At 37.3% G+C, this 18459-nt stretch overlaps 1 protein-coding gene across 1 annotated transcript in view; it reads right to left on the bottom strand.

Annotated features, from left to right (window-relative positions):
- Window positions 1-616: 616 nt before the first annotated feature.
- Window positions 617-18459, bottom strand: part of ADGRA3 (adhesion G protein-coupled receptor A3) — a 55303-nt gene continuing 37460 nt past the window's right edge. The window contains exons 10-19 of the mRNA XM_033060321.2: window positions 17225-17374; window positions 14673-14834; window positions 14194-14397; window positions 12853-13066; window positions 12497-12705; window positions 7604-7728; window positions 6257-6380; window positions 4536-4681; window positions 2382-2477; window positions 617-2196 (exon numbers count right to left, since the gene is read on the bottom strand). Coding sequence (XP_032916212.1) covers window positions 954-2196; window positions 2382-2477; window positions 4536-4681; window positions 6257-6380; window positions 7604-7728; window positions 12497-12705; window positions 12853-13066; window positions 14194-14397; window positions 14673-14834; window positions 17225-17374 — 2673 coding nt within the window. The 3' untranslated portion in view covers window positions 617-953. The remainder of the gene's footprint in view (window positions 2197-2381; window positions 2478-4535; window positions 4682-6256; window positions 6381-7603; window positions 7729-12496; window positions 12706-12852; window positions 13067-14193; window positions 14398-14672; window positions 14835-17224; window positions 17375-18459) is intronic.

The following is an 18459-nucleotide window of genomic DNA, read 5'->3' as shown; positions in this document are numbered from 1 at the left end:
GAAGTAAAAATAGAGCTCAAACTCTAACAACACTGTCCTATTGCAGAGGTTTGTACAATGCATTTAAGATTCATTCACATTATCAAACAGACTATTAGAGGCTGCAGTAAATCTGGCAAGCAGTACTTAAACATATAAATTATTTAACACAATATTTGAGTATGGACAATGCTAGAGCTGTATTGTAACTCAGATACACTTAACTAGAACACCCAAAAGTGGTGAGTCTGAAGTGGGTAACCAACCAAGCAGCATACATAATCCAATTCCGTTTGTTGCTTAAAGGCTGAGTTGTGGTATCAGTACTAGATTACACAGAAGCACTTTTGCTATTTAATACACATACCTTTAGCAAAATGGGTATAAGTGCTGGAAATGGGTACAATCTCGAGCACCACTCTGCCACTACAACTTCAAATTGGTCACAGTAGCAGGATGATACAAAATATGATCTTGTTTACACCAAGGTGTCAACAATTTGCGTGTAGAAAACTGTAACTTCAGTTTTTCTTTAGTAATGGAAGCTTATAAGTTTCAGATAATGAAACAGTAAAATCAATATGACATTCAGTGCAGTAATATTTTAAAAACCCAACAAATAAGTGCAACTTTGGACTGCTGGGGAAAATACTATTTATTATACATTTAAATACAAATTTGAAATGTGTTGTGGACACATCTGCAAGGTTACAGGTAAAAAAAAATGTACAAAGTTGTGTTCTGTATCTCTCAAGACTGACACTTCAAAAAAAATTTCACAAAATACCAAGCAAGAGTTCATCTTTTTAAGAACAGAAAAGGTTCATGCATAAAATTTTTTGCTTGGTGTATTATCTTTGTTCCCTCCCTGCATAAAGTACCTACAGTTTGTAAACAGTCTGTAAAAGAGTTAATAGCTTTAAGGAATGTGTAATCACAGTTTATATGGATTCATCCCACAAAGAATTATAATGCTACACAGTAGTTTCATGTTTCCATAACCCAGTTCTAATATTACCAGTACTGTCTGCAGTGAGCAAAGGTCCATCCTGTCCACTGCTTTTAAGTGGTCCATTCTGGATGGCTAAATTTAACCCATAAGATTTTTGCTGGTTTTCAAGTTCAGCTGCTATTGGTTTCCTTAGAATATCCTTTTTGTTGTTGGTAGCTATTGTTTTCTCTGTATTTCTGCTACTTTTTGGAAGTGTACTGCAAGCATCACTGCTGTCTTGCTGGGACTGGTTATACTGCCGTTCTCTGTATGCCAAGTAGGCTCTTCGGCTCCTCGAGTGCCCTTCGCTGTTGCTCTGGCGAGTTTTGGGCAAGCCGTTTTGCACACTTCCTTCCACGCTTGTGGGAACATCGTAAGCATACTCCCTGAGCACTGCAAGCCTGCTGGCACGATGGCCCTTGCTCCTGTTCTTATGGTGCCGACTTGGGTGTCCGTTTGTCCGAAACTGTACCTCTAATGGAGCTACGTGCATTTTGATATCGTTATCTACTGAATGTTCAGTCAGACTGTTATCAAGTTGAGGACCTGTGTTCAATGGCAGAGAAGTAGGGTGGCACTGAGCTGCTGCAGCTTGTAAGTTAGTTAGTTTACAACCTTGAGACGAATTTTTTAGGCTTGAGGCACTTTTATTTGTGCATGAGGATTCTGCGCTGCTGTTGGTGCATTTCGGAGCCTCTCCGTTGGTTCCACTGGAACTGGAGGGTGGCACATTCACTTGCACTGAGTATGTACTCCTTCCTGGGCAGCAAGTTGTTATCCAAGCATGCCTGACATCTTCCCTGTTAATGCAATGGTGCACCATAAGAAAGGCACTGAGGCTCAAACATGTTGCCCCAAAAAAACAGCTGAAGATCAGGTCCATAGGATAATACAGGGAGATGGACAGAGCTCCAAAGATCCACAGTGTAACATACAAAACCAAAGTAAGGCCCACTCCCAGAAGCTGTGCTGGAAAACTGTGCTCATTCTCCAGAGCAGATGTGGACACCAGGGACACTGACAATGAATCCTGATGGACCAGCTCCCCGTGTTCATTGGTGGCCAGACGCTGCTGCTCCTCAACAGGTTCCTTCAGCTCGTATTTGCGTTCAGGGTGACGCTTTAGTTGTATGAATATGCTGAGAAAATACATGCAGTTTATGAAAATTATAAAACTAGCAGGTCCATAAAATGCTCCTAAGCTAGGCTCCCAAGCCATCCAGCAGCTGCAAAAGAAACAAACCAAAGAATAAATTAACATCTCGCACAAATCACTTCGGCTTTTTCAGTTCATTGAAATGATCTTGTATGCTACATTTTCTGGAAGAGTCAGAATTAATTGCAACAAGTATTCAGAGAAAAGCAAGCTCAAGAAATCTCATGACAGAGCTCTCACATATAAGGTACTTACTAAGGTGCATTAGGTCTGCTGCCATAATTTCGGATGTTTGCTGCAGCTGTTATTCCACAAACTATGATAGGGATCCCTCCACCAATAAGGTAGAACCTAAAAAGTAAAACTGATTAATCAGCAGCTGCTTAAATGCAATGGATTTCTTTCAGTCACCATGAAGGAAATTAGAGCTTTCCAGGATTTGGGAGGCACACACGTTCATTATGAACCTAAACAGGGTGAATCAAGTCTCGGCTTCGGCAGTATCAATTGTTTTCTAAGTCCTCCTCACTACAGGTTTTCTCCTCCTGCTGTAAGCTGCTTCTCTCTCAAAGCTGCTCACTCCCACCTCCCACTCACAGACACTGAACAAAAGTATACTGCATTAGAAGGAAGAAGCAAAAACTCTCAGTCAGAGGTTGTAAACTGCTGGAAAAGAGTAAGGAATCTTAGAATAAAAATACTAAGTGGTATATCCCATGTTTCAGAGATCAACTTGCCTAATATTATACACACTGTTACTTGAATTTTTTTTGGTTGCAGGGTTTCAGAAGATGGCAGGTTATTTTTGTTAATTTTTAATGGACTCAGTAATTTTATAGTATATACTTCCTGCTTCCCTATGGTGGTATTAATGAAAACGGTACATTTTCAAGAAGAAAAAGGGCCTATGTTGTTGGAGTATTGCACTTTTCATTCTGATTTCAATGAATTCACATTGAATTAATTAGTGGTAGATCAATAATTATTGATAATAATTTGAATTAACAGCACTCAGTCCCACAGCTTATACTAATCCAGTCCAAATTCAGATCAGAACACAAAAGTGAAAACTCTTACTATGACATGTGGGTATAGGAGACACCTATTATGGCGGTCCTGGACTTTTCCACTGCATTGCTGATAATTCACCAGGAATTACTCTTGTCTCACTTGAGACAAAAAAACCCAGTCTAAAACAAATGATTACTTTCTTGGATATCAAGATACACTGAATTTATTATTATTCTGACATTGGATTATTCTGTATCTTGATGCAGCAATCAGGAGCTGGGCAGACAAAACCAATCTTTGTACAGGTACTACATCACGGGTAGTTTTACTAGAACCTAAGTCTAAAAGACAACTGAAAAAAAGTCCTTCTGTGGCCTTTCCATACAAAAATATCACGCCTATCTGACTCTCAGGAAATCCCTGATCTGCAGGAAGTTAGACACTGAGGAAAACATAAAGCATGTTTGCTCCATTCTTATCTTGGACACTTGTCTCCAGAGCTACTACCAGCAGCTACTACCCATCAGAGATGAGGTGTTCAGACCTGAAATGGCATGTTCATTGTCTGTGCAGAGCTGAGCCTGTGAGGCTGGTAATTTTACTGCAATGCTTTCTGAAGCAGAAACTTCATAGTAAATGATAAGGGATAAAAAAATGCTTGCATGTAGTATTGAAAATATTACTTGAAGATAATCAGAAAAGCACTTCTGTTTTTCTGCAGTCTCTGTACTTTCAAAATTGAGCTCTTTGAATATTTGCCTGTAACTAATCAAAGTTAATCAACTTCTGCCACCTTGTGGAGAATTTCGGTGTAGCAGCTTTTAATTGATATCCAAAAGCTGAGGAGGCAACATGAACAAGGTACATCAGTATTTTCCAGTAAGAACATTTCACATACGTGAATTTAACAGATAATTAGCTTGTCTCATTTCTGGGATTTCAGAATTCTAGGAGGAACACCTCACAAAGAACACTATTTTCATTTTATAATGAGTGACACCCCTATTTTTCAAATAATTTGTAAACAATCTTTGGCAAATATATTTAACTTTATTTACTTGAATTGAAGTGTTTATTAACAGTTCTTCACATTCTTTCTTCTGACAGTTTAATGGGTTGTGCTGCTATCTAAAGTCCTAATCAAACCTTCAGTGGTGATGCTGAAATACAACCAATTTTTTAATTTACAAATCAGCAACCCAGAACTGCATCTGTAATGCAATAAGACCAATAGTCTTTCAACTCATCCTCCTTAACATAATACTAAGGAACAGCAAAATCTGGAAGGAACTTTACAGACCTGGAGAGAACACAAGGGGAGTGACTTATTACATTTTCTGGTCAGGATATAAATGCAGCAAGTGGGAAATAAGGAACCACAGAAAGAAAACAACTCACCTCAGCATTGGCCTGGGCGGAGGAGGTGGCTCATCAGGATCTTGACACCTTTTTGCTTTTTTGGTTACCTGCTTGTAAATATTACGAGATGTCACTCCCAGCCACAGTACTGTTGCAAGAGTGGAATAATGGAGAATTATCCCAACCTTAAAAAAAATAAACAACAATAAAAGAATTAACTCCCGAATATTTCCTTTTTACTAAGTTAATACAGTAATCATTAAACTCGTGACTCATCATAAAGCTGGAATTTTCAAAAGCTCAAGTCAGAGAAAAAAACCCCTCTTATTTTATATGACCACTCTAAGTGTCAAGTCGTTATAGTTTAAAAATAAACAAAAAGTTATGCAAACCCAGGCACAGAAAACTTAGTAACAGGGGAAAAACAATCTCAGATCATACAATTTCAATCATACACTACAGGAAACTGTATTTTATGAAAGACTTAATTTAAAACGTCCTGTGTTACAGACATTATTCAAATTGAAACAAATAAGGGATACATGATACTGTCACAAGTATGGAGCAGATGGCAAAATATAACCAGCCAACACTCATCAGCAATTTTAACATAATTAAAGTGTATTAGATGTTTAACCTGCCCAAACATTAATGCCAAGTTTGCTTCCCAGTGGAATCTCCTTATCCTGTACTGCCTCATTCACAAGCCAGCACTGCCAAGGAGACAGCACATGCAAGTAGAAGGGGCAACACTTTACTTCCTGTTAAGCTGACTACAAGTGGGTTTTCTGCTATTTTCAGTCACCAGTAAAACCACACAACTTTCAAACAGCCTATCTGTATCACAATATTTCTTCTGGAGGATTTCTGTCTCCAGGAAGGTAAGAAAAAAGTGTGTGTATGTGTGCACATGTAGGAGAAAGATCAGGAATGTATTTTATTGCAACAATTTCAACCGTCAACCTAATAACTTAGTAAATTCAAACAAAAAGCACTATGGAATATTATGATGAGGGGCTCGAAAATTTTTTTAATCACTGGATTAAAAAAAATAAATGTCACTGAGATTTTTTGATAGCAGCAACTGTTGTTATACTGAAATACTGCAACTAAATTGAGATAGCCCAATCTCAGAAGGACAAATCACTAAAAAGAAGGAGTCTCAATAAAGCATGGGGGCTTGAAACACTTCCCTCCCCTCTCCTTCGATTATACTGAGCAAATGGAAATAGGTATTTTAATACCTGTGGAAATCTGATTTCACAGGGCCTGTAAAGGCCACATACAGGCCTATAAAATAATTTCATAGAAAGTCAGCCTCAAAACCAGAAATAACCACTAAAACTTATTTTCTGTGATAGAATTTCAGGAAAAAAACCTGTTGCACTTTTTACAAGGGCCTGTAGTGATAGGAGGAATGATTTTAAAGTGAGAGACTGTTGATTTATTTTAGATGTAAGAAGTTAGTTTTTTACAATGAAGGGGGGCAGAACACAGGCACAGGCTGTCCAGAGACGTATTAGATACCCTATCCCTGGAAATATTGCAGGTCAGGTTGGATGGTGCTATGGGCAATCTGATCTAGTTGAAGATGTCTATCTTTATTGCAGGGGTCTTGGACTAGATGACTTAAAAGCAAAACATTCATTTTTTGTCTCAATTTTATATTTTGATGAATGCCTATAGAGCATTACAGTTCTGTAGGAGGCAAGGGGGGCATATTTATATATAGGACTACAAAACCACTAAGTTTTACTTACCGCTTGGCAAATACTGGCATTCCTGGTCTGAGTTATGCCTCCAATAAACACCACACATGTCAGGAAAATATGAAAGCTCAAGTTAACTAACATATGCCAGCTTTTAACACTGATCCTGATCACACTGTTAAAAGAAACAAATTAGACAATATAAAACACAGCTACATTATTGTTTCCAGAAAATAACAAGATATTCTCGTGATAAATGATATAATTCCCATTAATGATTGTTTGACTACCACATACAGTAATTTCATGAATACAAGCCGCATCATTTTGACTAAGATTTTTCTCCCAAACCGGAAATGCAGCTTACACTCAGGAGCGGCTAATATGTGAATAATTTTCTGACATTTACAACCTCAGAAGTGACAGCCAGAGTGCTGAGCCGAGCAGCTGCAAAGCTGGCATTTCGTGATTGTTACAAATTGTTACTCTGTTGCGCCATGGGTGGAGCCTGGCACCCTGCAGGCAGCACGGGGGGCGGGGAGAGCTCTCTCCTTCCCTCCTCTGCTGCAGCCCGGGGGAGAGACGGGGGGGGGGCCCCGGTCCGCCACTACCGTGGCTCTGGGAGGTGGTGGGGGGCTCCGTCCCTGCCTGCCACCATGGGGCAGCGCCGGGCCGTGGTGACCGAGCCCAGTGGTAGCGGCGGCCGGCCCCAAGCGGCCCCGCCGAGCGGCAGCGCCGGGCTGGGCCACCTGGCCCCGTCAGCAGCCCCAAGCGGGCCGAGCCTGCACAGCATTAGTTGAGCCAGTAAACCCCGCCCTGCCGCCGTTCTGTTACTATTTGGCAACTTTGTTGCACACGGGTCCTCGCTGCGAACGACAGAGCGGCTTATACTCGGGTGCGGCTTATTTATGGACAAAGAACGAAATATTTGCCAACACCCAGAGATGCGGCTTATACTCGTGCAGCTTGTATTCGTGAAATTACTGTACTTTGTAATCAAATACAATCTCTGGACTTTACCACAAGAAATTAAAACCCACCTATTACCAGCTTTGTACATCTATTTGGGGCCTGATTTAAAAATTTAGGATTCAAGCTTTCATATCAACAGAAATGTAAAAGGCTAAACAGTTTGTTAAATTCTACCATTATTCTTGAATGGCCTCTTCTTTCATCATGAAGCAAAATGAAGAACTGAAGAAGAGACATGGTTAGGAGAGCTAAATTATCATACTCAAGAAAGATTAAATAGCTATTTGCATAACTGTTAGTTTGCATCAACAAATTTTATAGGGAAAAAACACTGAAAGTGTATTATTATAACATACTCTAGTAAAATAGAAAAGGTCCTAAGTATGATCAAACTAATTTTCTTAGCCTGGTAATTTTGATTCCTACCTGTGATGGTATATGTAACTGACCATGATCATCAACAGGCACATCAGCAAAACCATGGCAGTGGCATAAATTACTGGATGCAGAAGATCAGCTGGCTGTGTATATAATTCAGCTCCAGTCAAATCCTGACAACAAAAACAAAACCAACATTATTAGTCCACCATATCTATTTTTTGAGGGTGAGGGAATGACAAAGGGAACACAAGAAGTAACAGACACCTTTCTTGATGAAATGTCTTCCTTCCCTTCCCACCTGTCCCAAAATAACTCTCCAATTATTTATTTGTTATTTCTGGGTTTCTCCTGCAATTCTCAGCTATTCTGGCTGACCTTCATAAATGCAGTCACAGCTCTTATAGAACAGTTCAACTTCATATATTCTTAAAGATACAGAGGTCAGCAGCTTACAGAAACACCCATTTTCTTCATCTTAAAGTATCTGTAGATACAGATGTGGAGTAACTCTGTATTTCAGACTTCTTGTTTTGTAATTATCTTCTTTAACAGCCCAAACAACATCACAGCAAGTACCCTCAGCAAGTCTGTAGATAATGTTATGGACCAGGGTGACAGATTAACAGATTGGATGACAGAGGGATGTTGGTGAGACAGAGAAATGGGTTGATAAAACATGAAATCTAGGAAAGGAAAATGTTAAAGGATCTGCATCTGGAATGGAACAACCCCATGCACATAAAAATAGAAGCTGGGCATTGGACTGATTAGAAAACAACCTGAGTCAGTGGTAGAAAAAGCTGACCAGAAGACAGCAATATCATCTGTAGCCCAAGGCCACACTTTGCTGTGTGAGCACTGACACAGCAAGTGGTGATGTGATCCTTCTCTTCTGCTGAGCACTGAGAGACTACCCTGCAGAACTCACAATTTGAGGCTCCCCAGCACAAGACAGACACTGACATACTGGATGGAGCAAGTCTGACAGATCACCAGCATGATTACCAGGCTGAAGTATATAGTGTCTGGGGCTGAAGAAAATGTCTTTTATCTTTAAGAAGAAAAGGAAGAGAGGAGAAATCTCATTATTGTATTACACTACCTACTGGGATGGTTATAAAGAAGACCAAGTCAAACTCTTTCCAACTCCTCCTGAAGCTGAACCACTAACGAAAGGAAACTGACAGTATCAGGAACACAGAAAATTATGATTAGGTACAGGAGAAAAATTCTGAAGTGGTCACATACTGCCCAGAGAGACTGTGTCCCTGGAGATACTCAAAACTTGACTGAATATGATCTGGAGCAGTAAGATTCGACTTAAAAGCAATCAAACTTTGAGCAGGTTAACTGGACCAAATAGCACCAGATGTTCCTATCAGAGTGTTATTCTATGATTACTGTTTGACCAGAATACATAGCTGATAACTCTAAGATAATTCAACAACTCTATAGCATCAACCACCCCAGAATGACATTTTCATTTACTCAAAAGAAATAATTCTGTTTGGAAGCAATTACAATTTACTAGAGTTCCAGGAGTGGGGAGAAGACAGACATGACATGGCAACTCAAAACAAACTGTAGTCCCCAGCATAAAATACAGTATTATTTCTATGATTGGTGAAAAAAATATATTAAAAGTAATTTTTTTGGAATGGACAGGATACAGAAAAGTCTCTCTCCTATAATTCTGAGTGAGTCACTCAACTTCTGGAGTTGGCAAAGTTCAAAAGTGTCCTGAGGAAAAGGAGAAAAAACTTAGCATTAAGAAAGAACAGTAAAAGATTAGGAGGAAGTTTCAGTCTGTTTTGAAAAAAAGCAGTGATATTTTTAAGCTTAAGATAGGTAATCTGATTTCAAGGCCAGGAAAAGAGTTTTTGAATTGAGGCTTACAATTAAATTAGAGTCAACAGTCTCTTCACCCGTACCTTCAATTGTTCTTTCATCAGAATATAAATTCGTTATTCCTAACTAACTCAACAACCTCATTTCAAACTAATTTAATCATGTTGTCAGTTTGATTCTTATCTATTTGGTTTTCTTTGGCACCTGGAAAAGGATCATAAGAATTTATGCCTCAGGCAGCCAGTGTCATCCGATTTCAACACTACCCATGGCTTAGTTGTTATGCAGCTGGGGATCCCTGGGAACTCACTGCTGCTAAAAGCATGAGCAAATGCTTTGTCACACCTGGCCCATGAGTACCAGGCAATAGAAACTACAGGACAATTCTGGTTACTGCTTCCAGACTGGTGTCAGGTAACAACATCTCATGTGTGTATCGGTGTGAATTTCAGGAATGAGAGCTACAAAATCACAAGATTTACAATAATCTTCTAAAATATCTGAGGAAACTCAGTATACGCCTTGCCTAGATAGCTAAGGCCTTTACCCAATAACCCAGTGGAATAAATCAACTGAATTCTTTATACATTGCACAGACATTTTTCATCAGACCAAGCAAAAAGAGTAAGGAGAGCTAATAATTATTTCTGAGCTAAACTGATCCTACATAATTATTAAGTAAAAAAGACTAACAGTACAGTAACAGTAGAGATGGCATAAAGAATACCAGGGAGTTTACAGTTAATTAGCAGAACTATTGTTTCTTCTCTATCACTATTGCTGGGTTTTATTTCCTCTGTTCAGCCTGTAACAGTGAGTTTTCAGCTGAGCCTTCTGTTTATCTCTTCTATTATTAAACAGTGGTGAAGATAATCTCCAAATAAATACAAAGTTTTACAACTGTATCTGCCTTAATCACTAGATCAGAAAGCCAGGCACTCAGTGATGTGTTTCCTTATCAGAGCACTTTACATTATGTTCTGAAATGTATGAAGAAGGTCAGTACACTACAAATTCCTTTCTTCTACACATACAGGTACTGAAGTAAAGTAGATTAAGATAGAGTGAAATAGCTCTGGTTAAGTCATTCACCATCCAGCCAGGATAATGAACTACCATGTTCAGGTCCCTCCAGCCACTGCTGTTTCATGTATTTGGTGTTAATGACAACTGCTGGATTAAAGAGCAAACTTCTGAAACTGAACCCAAAAGAACTTCCTCTGAGCCTGAGACCAGAACTCAGATTTTCACAACAGCATGGGAGTCTAGAAATGAAAGCTATTATAGCTTTTTTGGTTAATATATGGATAGGCATTATGAAAATCCTTTTAGCAGCACTAAGACATCCAGAGTTTCTGCAATCCATTCTATATCTATGTGCAAAGAACAGTAGTAAGATGAGTGTTACTCTGTGCCTCTCCACCTACCCCCTCCTCTCCAGTCTCTACAGCCTAACATTTTGGAAAGTGGCTAAATATTTAAGGAATACTAGTTTTGAGCAAGTATACAACAAGAGCTACTGACAGAAAAGGAAGAAAAACTGCCCCCTTCTCTAACTTGATTTCTGATTGTCAGCAGTTCCCTCTATAATCCACAAGAGGATATCCACACAATCTTACCATGCATTAATTCAGAAATAGTCTTTGTAGAAGCTGATTGAACATGCTTTTAATTTTTCTTCCTCCAGGTGACAGAAATGTGACCAATTTAAAGCATAATCTCTCTTTACATGCATATTATACATAGAAATAAAATTTAATTCTGTTTTTAAAAATGCTGCTGTATTTTAGGAAAGGATTATATATTTTAAAAATACCAAAGAAAGGAACACTATTTGTAAAAGTTTACTTGATTGCAAAAGTTTAAAGTAATTTAAAACAGTACCCTCAAAGGTAAAGTAAAAAGTTGCTCTCTTTGAGCTCTTTAAAAAAGCTTGGCATGTAAATCAATTTTATATGTTCAGCTTGGCAATTTCCATTTAATTCCCTTCAGAGGAAGATTTTTGAAAATCTGAGTTGCTAAAGAAAAATATCAACTTCTAATCCACTAATCATCATGAAGGAGTCCTCTTTCTTCCATGTATATTAAAAAAAAAAAAAAATTTAATTCCACATAGAACACATTAACTGCCACAAAATCCATGCTAAATTTAGATTTAACAGTATTTCCTAAACCTCAGAATATTTCTTATTACTACAGCTTACTACCAGCCCATCCTATTTATGTATTACATTTTATAAATTAGCCTCTGTAGGGATTACTGATGAGCAGGGTAACAGTCACCATCTATAAAAAGGAAAGCTTCCCAGGCCAGATTCTGAAATTAAGAGTTCTGAGAACAGACAAAGAAGAAATTCAGCTTCACAATTGAGGAGCACTAAAAGAAAGTGTCTCTTCTATCACCATATTTCAGAACTGGTTTTTCATCCATATCAATATCTTATCGATACCAACATGCCTTGATTTTAGACACTATTTTTCAGCAGTATTTAAAAAATACTTTTAATAGTTACTAAGAGTTTTAATCTTTTTTCCATTTTCACTGATGTCTTCTGGTAACAGACCTACATACTAGTGAATTAACAGGTAATTTGGAATGAAATAGTTGTCTTTGGTTATGGATCACAGAAAAAAATATCTGGGAAAACACTCCTGGTCAACTGACAAAGTCAACAAATCCAATCTGACACAGAGAAGATAGTTTAAAATAACAAGCAGTAAGAGTTGACGATAACCCATCATTATTAGACTAAAGTTCAGAAAAAATAATATGATTAAGTAACTTATTAAAATGCCTTCCTATAATATAGTACTTTGCATATGAAAATTCTTTTTTCCTAGTATATCCAGTTGTTCATTAATTATTTAATACCCAATTAATTACACTTCGATAGATTTCCACTTAAACCTCATCTTACCTCAATATTTACATCAACAAAAGCAAAAAACAAAGATGTATTTATTATGTCTAGTTTTATGTGAAATGGAGTGCGAGAATGCTTGTTTTCCTTAGCAAGAGAAAAAAAACCATAAAGAATTGTATTTTGAAACATTTTTAAGTTCCAGAAAGAAACTGAATTTGTGTCATACCATTAAAACAGCATAGTTGCTGAGGGAGTAGCACTGAATGGTTGTAATATTTTCATCAGACAGAAGGATGCGACAGCCATCAGATTTCCATCCCCCTTGTCCATTCAGGAGATCGAAGTCCCACTGAGCTGCGACAGCATCTGCTCCATGTGCAATGCGCCGCAGTGTCACATTGATAGGAACGTGGTGACTGGCTACGCTTAATCCATCTGTTACAAAGGAAATGGATTTGCACATCAATTCCTCATCATCCAACACATGAGATGTTAAAACCTTCTACTGGATATGCACTCATCGAAACAAGGGAGTCAGAACTGTTTACTAGAAATCATAAAGAAGTAATAATAAAAACAAACCTATCTTGGTAAGAATAACTGGAGTTACAACTGTTCGACGTTTCCCATCGTCAGCCAGATTAGTTGAATTTCCTGTTGCTGGGAAAAGCTTTCCATTGCGAAATGCAATAAGCTGAAGCTTGTAGACAGATTCATCTGCCGGTCTGATTTCTCTTTTGTGTTTTTGGGTGAAAAGGGAAGCTGGCAACTGGATAGAGGCCTCTACAATTGTGTTCTAGAAACAAACAGATTTTTAAAGTTCCAAAGAGTAAATTATGTTCTTTACAGAGATTAAATGAGCAACTCCTCTATATGCAGAGTCAGAGACGAAGGCATTTAGCAGACTATGTATCATGACCATCCTATTTCACAGTATATCCAAGGATAAAATAGCTTAATCAAGTTATTAAAGTCTTAAAATATTTTTAAAAGAAAAAAAGTTAAAATCCTGCAGTTATCCTACTTGTTACAGAGTGTAAAGTTAAAGTTGGTATCAGTAAAGTACTAAGAGAGTTCTTCCAGATTAGACTATTAGCAACTAGAAGCAGCAATCAACACAGAGAGAAATGCTCCAATTGTGCACTAGTACCATTCAAAACAAAATGCCGTGTACAGAGTGGTTTTACTTGTGTATAATATATATACATACACGTATATATACATGTGTATGTATACAATATAGTAATACTTGAGTGAGAAGTGTGCATTTAATTTCATAGAATTACATAAGTATAAATTGTAATATACGTCTTGCAGTGACAATTAAGCAAATCAAGTGCTAAAAACAAACTGGTAAGTTGGGAAATATAACTGAAAAAACACTTTTATGGAATATGAGGAAGTATTTCCATTCTATACACACCCACATTTGGATGTAACATACGTGTGTGTGTGTGTGTGTGTGTGTGTATGTGTATGCACATGCACACACAAAAGTAACCTCTCAGGTCTACCTTCTGTTTCATGCTTAATTACAGTATTAGTCTGAGCAGGATATTCCACATTTTTAAGGAGACTGCTAATGCCTGATTTAATATGCAATGCAGGTGAAAATGCAGAAAAATAAAGATGGATTATTACAAACTAAGAAGCATCTCAATTTCCATACTTATGAAAAAGTCTGAAAGGATCTTTCAATTTACAAATTTACAATGAAGAAAACCACACCTACTTATTAAAAATTGTGTCCTTTAAAACAACTATTTTATAATCAAGCTTTATTATCTTTTATCCCTTTAATTATTCTCACAGTCATTTTGGACTACAGTAATTTAACCATAGAAATTAATAACAGTTAACTTGTTTGTGAAATTACTCATATATATTACTACAAAGTCAGTAGGCAAACAGAGAGCATCCCACCTTTAAAGCCAGGCTTGACAGTGTATTCGAAACGTTGCACTTAAAGCTTAATTGTTTATCTAGATTTCCATCTGGGTCTCTTCTCCCATAATCACTGAGTCCTGTACGGTCTGACGTAGCCACTTTCTGAAATACGGTGCAAGTCATCCCAGTGAAACCAGCAGCCTTTATTACATAGGCCTCAAGAGCAATATTTGGAGAATACTGTGACAACAAAAATCAAACATGAAATGATTTTACACACCACAGACAGGATAATAAATAATCTTAAAGGGATTCTCTGCCTTCACAGGAAAACACATCCAGAAAACCATCTCAGTTTATGTGGCAGGTATAAATCTTCTCAGAGTATCGTACTACTCCCTTCAGAAATAGTAGCATTTCAGATAGCGCCAGCTTCTATTAAGAAAAATAAAAAGCTCTTCAAATTCAAGAGCGAGCAAAACTCCTTCTAAATAAATAAACAAATTCATGCTTACAGTAGAATAAACTTGAGCTCCATTTGCAAGCCGATACATAGCAATTTTCTGTAGACACTGTACAATCCTGGTGCAAGCCTTGGCTTCCCTTTGTGCCATCCACAGAACACGTTCATCAGCCAACATAATATTGCTTGCTATGTCCACCATGACGTCGCCGAGCTAACATGGAAGAGAAGTGAGACTCTTATGTAGGTATGAAAGCATTCAGCAAGTAGGGTCATTAGTAGAAAATACCAAGTGAGTTGCCAGTACAAAAAGAGCAAGGAAAATGGTTGCTCCTGTTTCAATAACCTCATCATGTTGAGATCCTGAAACTTTGACTTGGACATTTACTCCCAGTGAAGAAAAATGTCATGCCAATAGAATGCGTCTGTTTATATTGTACTTAGGAAAAAAAACTCCATGATAAAGATTTTATTAAAAGGAAAGGGTGCAATACTCCACTTTCTACTGCACTAATTGCTTAAGAGGACTATTTACAATCAACTTGGAAACTAAAACTATAAATCAACTATAATATGGTTTGCATGTATGATAGAAGGTAATAGGAAAAGAGTAAAACAGGTAAAAATTGGCATACAACCCTTCTGTTTTGCTTCCTTTTAGCAAATAAAACTTTCTTTATTGTTTTCTTGTTTGCCTTCAAATTTGCATAACTTGTTTTAGGTCACAGCATGAGGCATGCAAATACCTATAGGTACCAGTGCTGTTTTCAAACCATCAATTACAATGTTTTACGTCCTCACCCTGCCTTCTGTATTAAAAACAAATACAAACTATAAAGGGAACTTATTTATTTAGGCCACTCTACCAAAAATAATGAGCACCTACATTGACAACATTCACCTACACCAGATTTTCATAACATTTAAGGAGCAATGATAATACTCACCAAAAGCAAAGGTGAGTATAATTTTTAGTTGAATTGTCTAAAATGCAATTCACAGTGCCTAAATTTAGGGACTGGGATTTTCTGCTTGAAGACAGAAAGGGTAGGGTGAGGAAGGGACCTCCTTTACTATGCAGGTTTCCTAATTTTTTTTTCAGGAGAGAACACAGTAATTTGCTCTTTTATAAAGAAATCTTTAAATACAAAGACAAGAATTGGAATAAAAGAGCATTTATTATTTTAAGAACTGGCTCTCTTAGGAACAGAAATTACAATCAGTAAAATTTCTTAATGAACACAGAGCCTTGAGTAGCATTTGCAGGCTGTAGTCCTTTCATGAAATCTTTGACATCAAAGTTGAATTAACTGAAAGTGCTTATCACGATGTATTACTAGTTGAGAAATGGTGTAACAAGTTTCACACATCAACAAACCGTGACTTCAGAATAAACCAGCAGTGTTAATATCCTCAAATTGCAGAATTCAAGTTGCTTCATACTTTTAAAATGTATTACACAGTATTCTTTCTCCTACTTATTGAAATATGAACAAGTTTTTCCAGCTGTATTCTAACTTAACAATCTGCTAAGAATTTTCTGGTTGCTTCTGTTATGAAAGAGCTATTAAATGAACCTGGTTATTATTTACTGTACTAATCTTTCAGGATAGCCACTTTAGCACAAACTAGGGAATAAATAAGAAGATGGTATAAGTGAATTAATATCAAATAACATGGTCAAGAACAAGTTTGTAGAGTAATAACCTGATAAGAAATCAAACCTCATTAATAGTTACTAGAATTTTCACACGAAATTGTACTCATGTTCCTTAAAGATATCGGAAAATCACAGGCTGGCTTCAAAGCAAATCCATTGAGAAAAAAAAAAAAACATTGTCTAAGACAAAAATCCTCTAGGGAGTCCTGCAAAGGATGTAGAACTAGCATTTATGGTTTGCTGGCGGGTGGATGAGGAAAATTTGGCTTTTTTTTTTTGCACAAGTTTAACTCGAGGCACTGTGCTCTCCAACTTCCCAACATGCACTGTACAGTGAGATCAATATAACCTCTGTTCAGCAGTGAAACAGAGAGTTTCTACCCACTGGTGGGACTATTCAACTACTTGCATTTTTCTCCCCAACAATGAGCGTTCTCTAAGATTTTGTTTTAATGTCTTATGTTTTATCCTGCAAGACAGAGGAGTACTGAAAACCTTAGAGATATGGCTCAATATTGAATAAAGACAGTCTATCATGGTGGAAGGGGAGAAGATAAGTCTTGTTTTATTCATTATTGAGAGGATCTCTGAGGCTTTCATTATTTGTGTTTTTAGATAAGAACATACCAATGAAAACCTGTGTGACCCACTCCATATTAAATAAAAACAGACTTACTGTACCTATCTCCCTGCTCCAGTGCTGACCAGAGGTGTTACTCACATTACAGGTCCAGTGAATGCTGGATCATCTCAGCGCGAATGCAAAGTCTGTGACCATGGGTCAGCAACTTCAGGGACCTACTAAACAAACAAAAACACGGAATAGAATCTGGCAATCTACTAACTCAGTGCCTGCATGTAATGTTGGGAAGATTTCTCTGATCAGAATACTTAAGGACAAACACTTTTATTATCTTTAAAGTGATGGCAAATTATCCAGTTACCTCTTTATATTTTTCAGCAAATCTTCCAAATTTCTCTATCATTTCAGCCACAAAAATAACATCCATTTTATCAGAAAAATTTGCTGCTTCAACTGTGTAAGCCAAGAGCTGTCTTGCTGTTGCCACTGCATTAGTGAGGTTGAGCGGCATCTACATAGAGAACAAACACGAGCATTTGAAAAAGGACAAGACAGAGACAACACTTCACCAATTAATAAATAAGCACTGATCCAAAGAGTAGAGCAATTCCCACAGGGATCACGGTGTTTTGAAGAGCTAAGGACCACCACCTTATCTGTAAGCAAAAACATTTCCTACAAGCCAGCTATACTACTGTTTGTATTGGTAACCAGCAACTGGGTTTTGCACTGCTGTCCTAGAAGGGAGAGAGGTATTGCACTAAAAAAAAGAAGAAAAATCTTCCAAAACAGTACTGTCAACTGCTTATTTTCATTTTCACCAAAGCCAAGGCATGAGAACACAAATCTCTTTAAACATAGCAATTTATAGCAAGAGAAGCCAAACCAATTCAAACACACCACTGCCACAGCATTCACTCTCAATTCTGTAATTATAGGAAGCATTTGGAATGGCATACAAACACAAAAATCCAACACAGATCTCACTATGACAAAGGTCATGATTCCACTCCTGAAACAAACCCTATGCTGGAAAATTCTTCACTAAATAACACACAACATCAACATGCCTGAGCCAGAAGGGACCAAAAAAGGGAAATTTTACACAGCACAATGGAAAGCTGTGCTAATGTTATCAGCTCATGTTCAGATGCTGTTTATCCATGATAATCCAAACTAGAGAGGCTCTTTCCTTCTCTGGTTTTTGGTGTGGAGGTATCTAGTCTGCCCTACTGAATTTGAAAAGTGCTACATAAGTACAACTACATATTTATCCTTGCCAGTCTTAGCACTTGAACATCATAAATTTCATTGTGACTAATGGAATTTTTTGTCAATATGCTAAAAGTCATGCATTTAAAGTGCAAATAAAGTTCAAAGTCCTAACACATACTGAACAAAATCAACTTTCAAATTCAGATACTCTATGTAATTTATTTGAACTTTTTCTTTAATCATGAATTTCTTTTCACCTAAAACTGTACCTGTTCAATATACAAACAAGAACACTGGAATATGAATGCTCTCGTAGTATGTTAAAAAGATTTCATTTTATTTACATGTGAACTTTTACTTGATTTTACATGTTTGGTGAAG

This window comes from Catharus ustulatus, chromosome 5 (assembly GCF_009819885.2).
Source record: "Catharus ustulatus isolate bCatUst1 chromosome 5, bCatUst1.pri.v2, whole genome shotgun sequence".
NCBI lineage: Eukaryota > Metazoa > Chordata > Aves > Passeriformes > Turdidae > Catharus > Catharus ustulatus.
The sequence above is the reverse complement of the archived record's forward strand: the minus strand, read 5'-3'. Positions and strand labels throughout refer to the sequence as shown.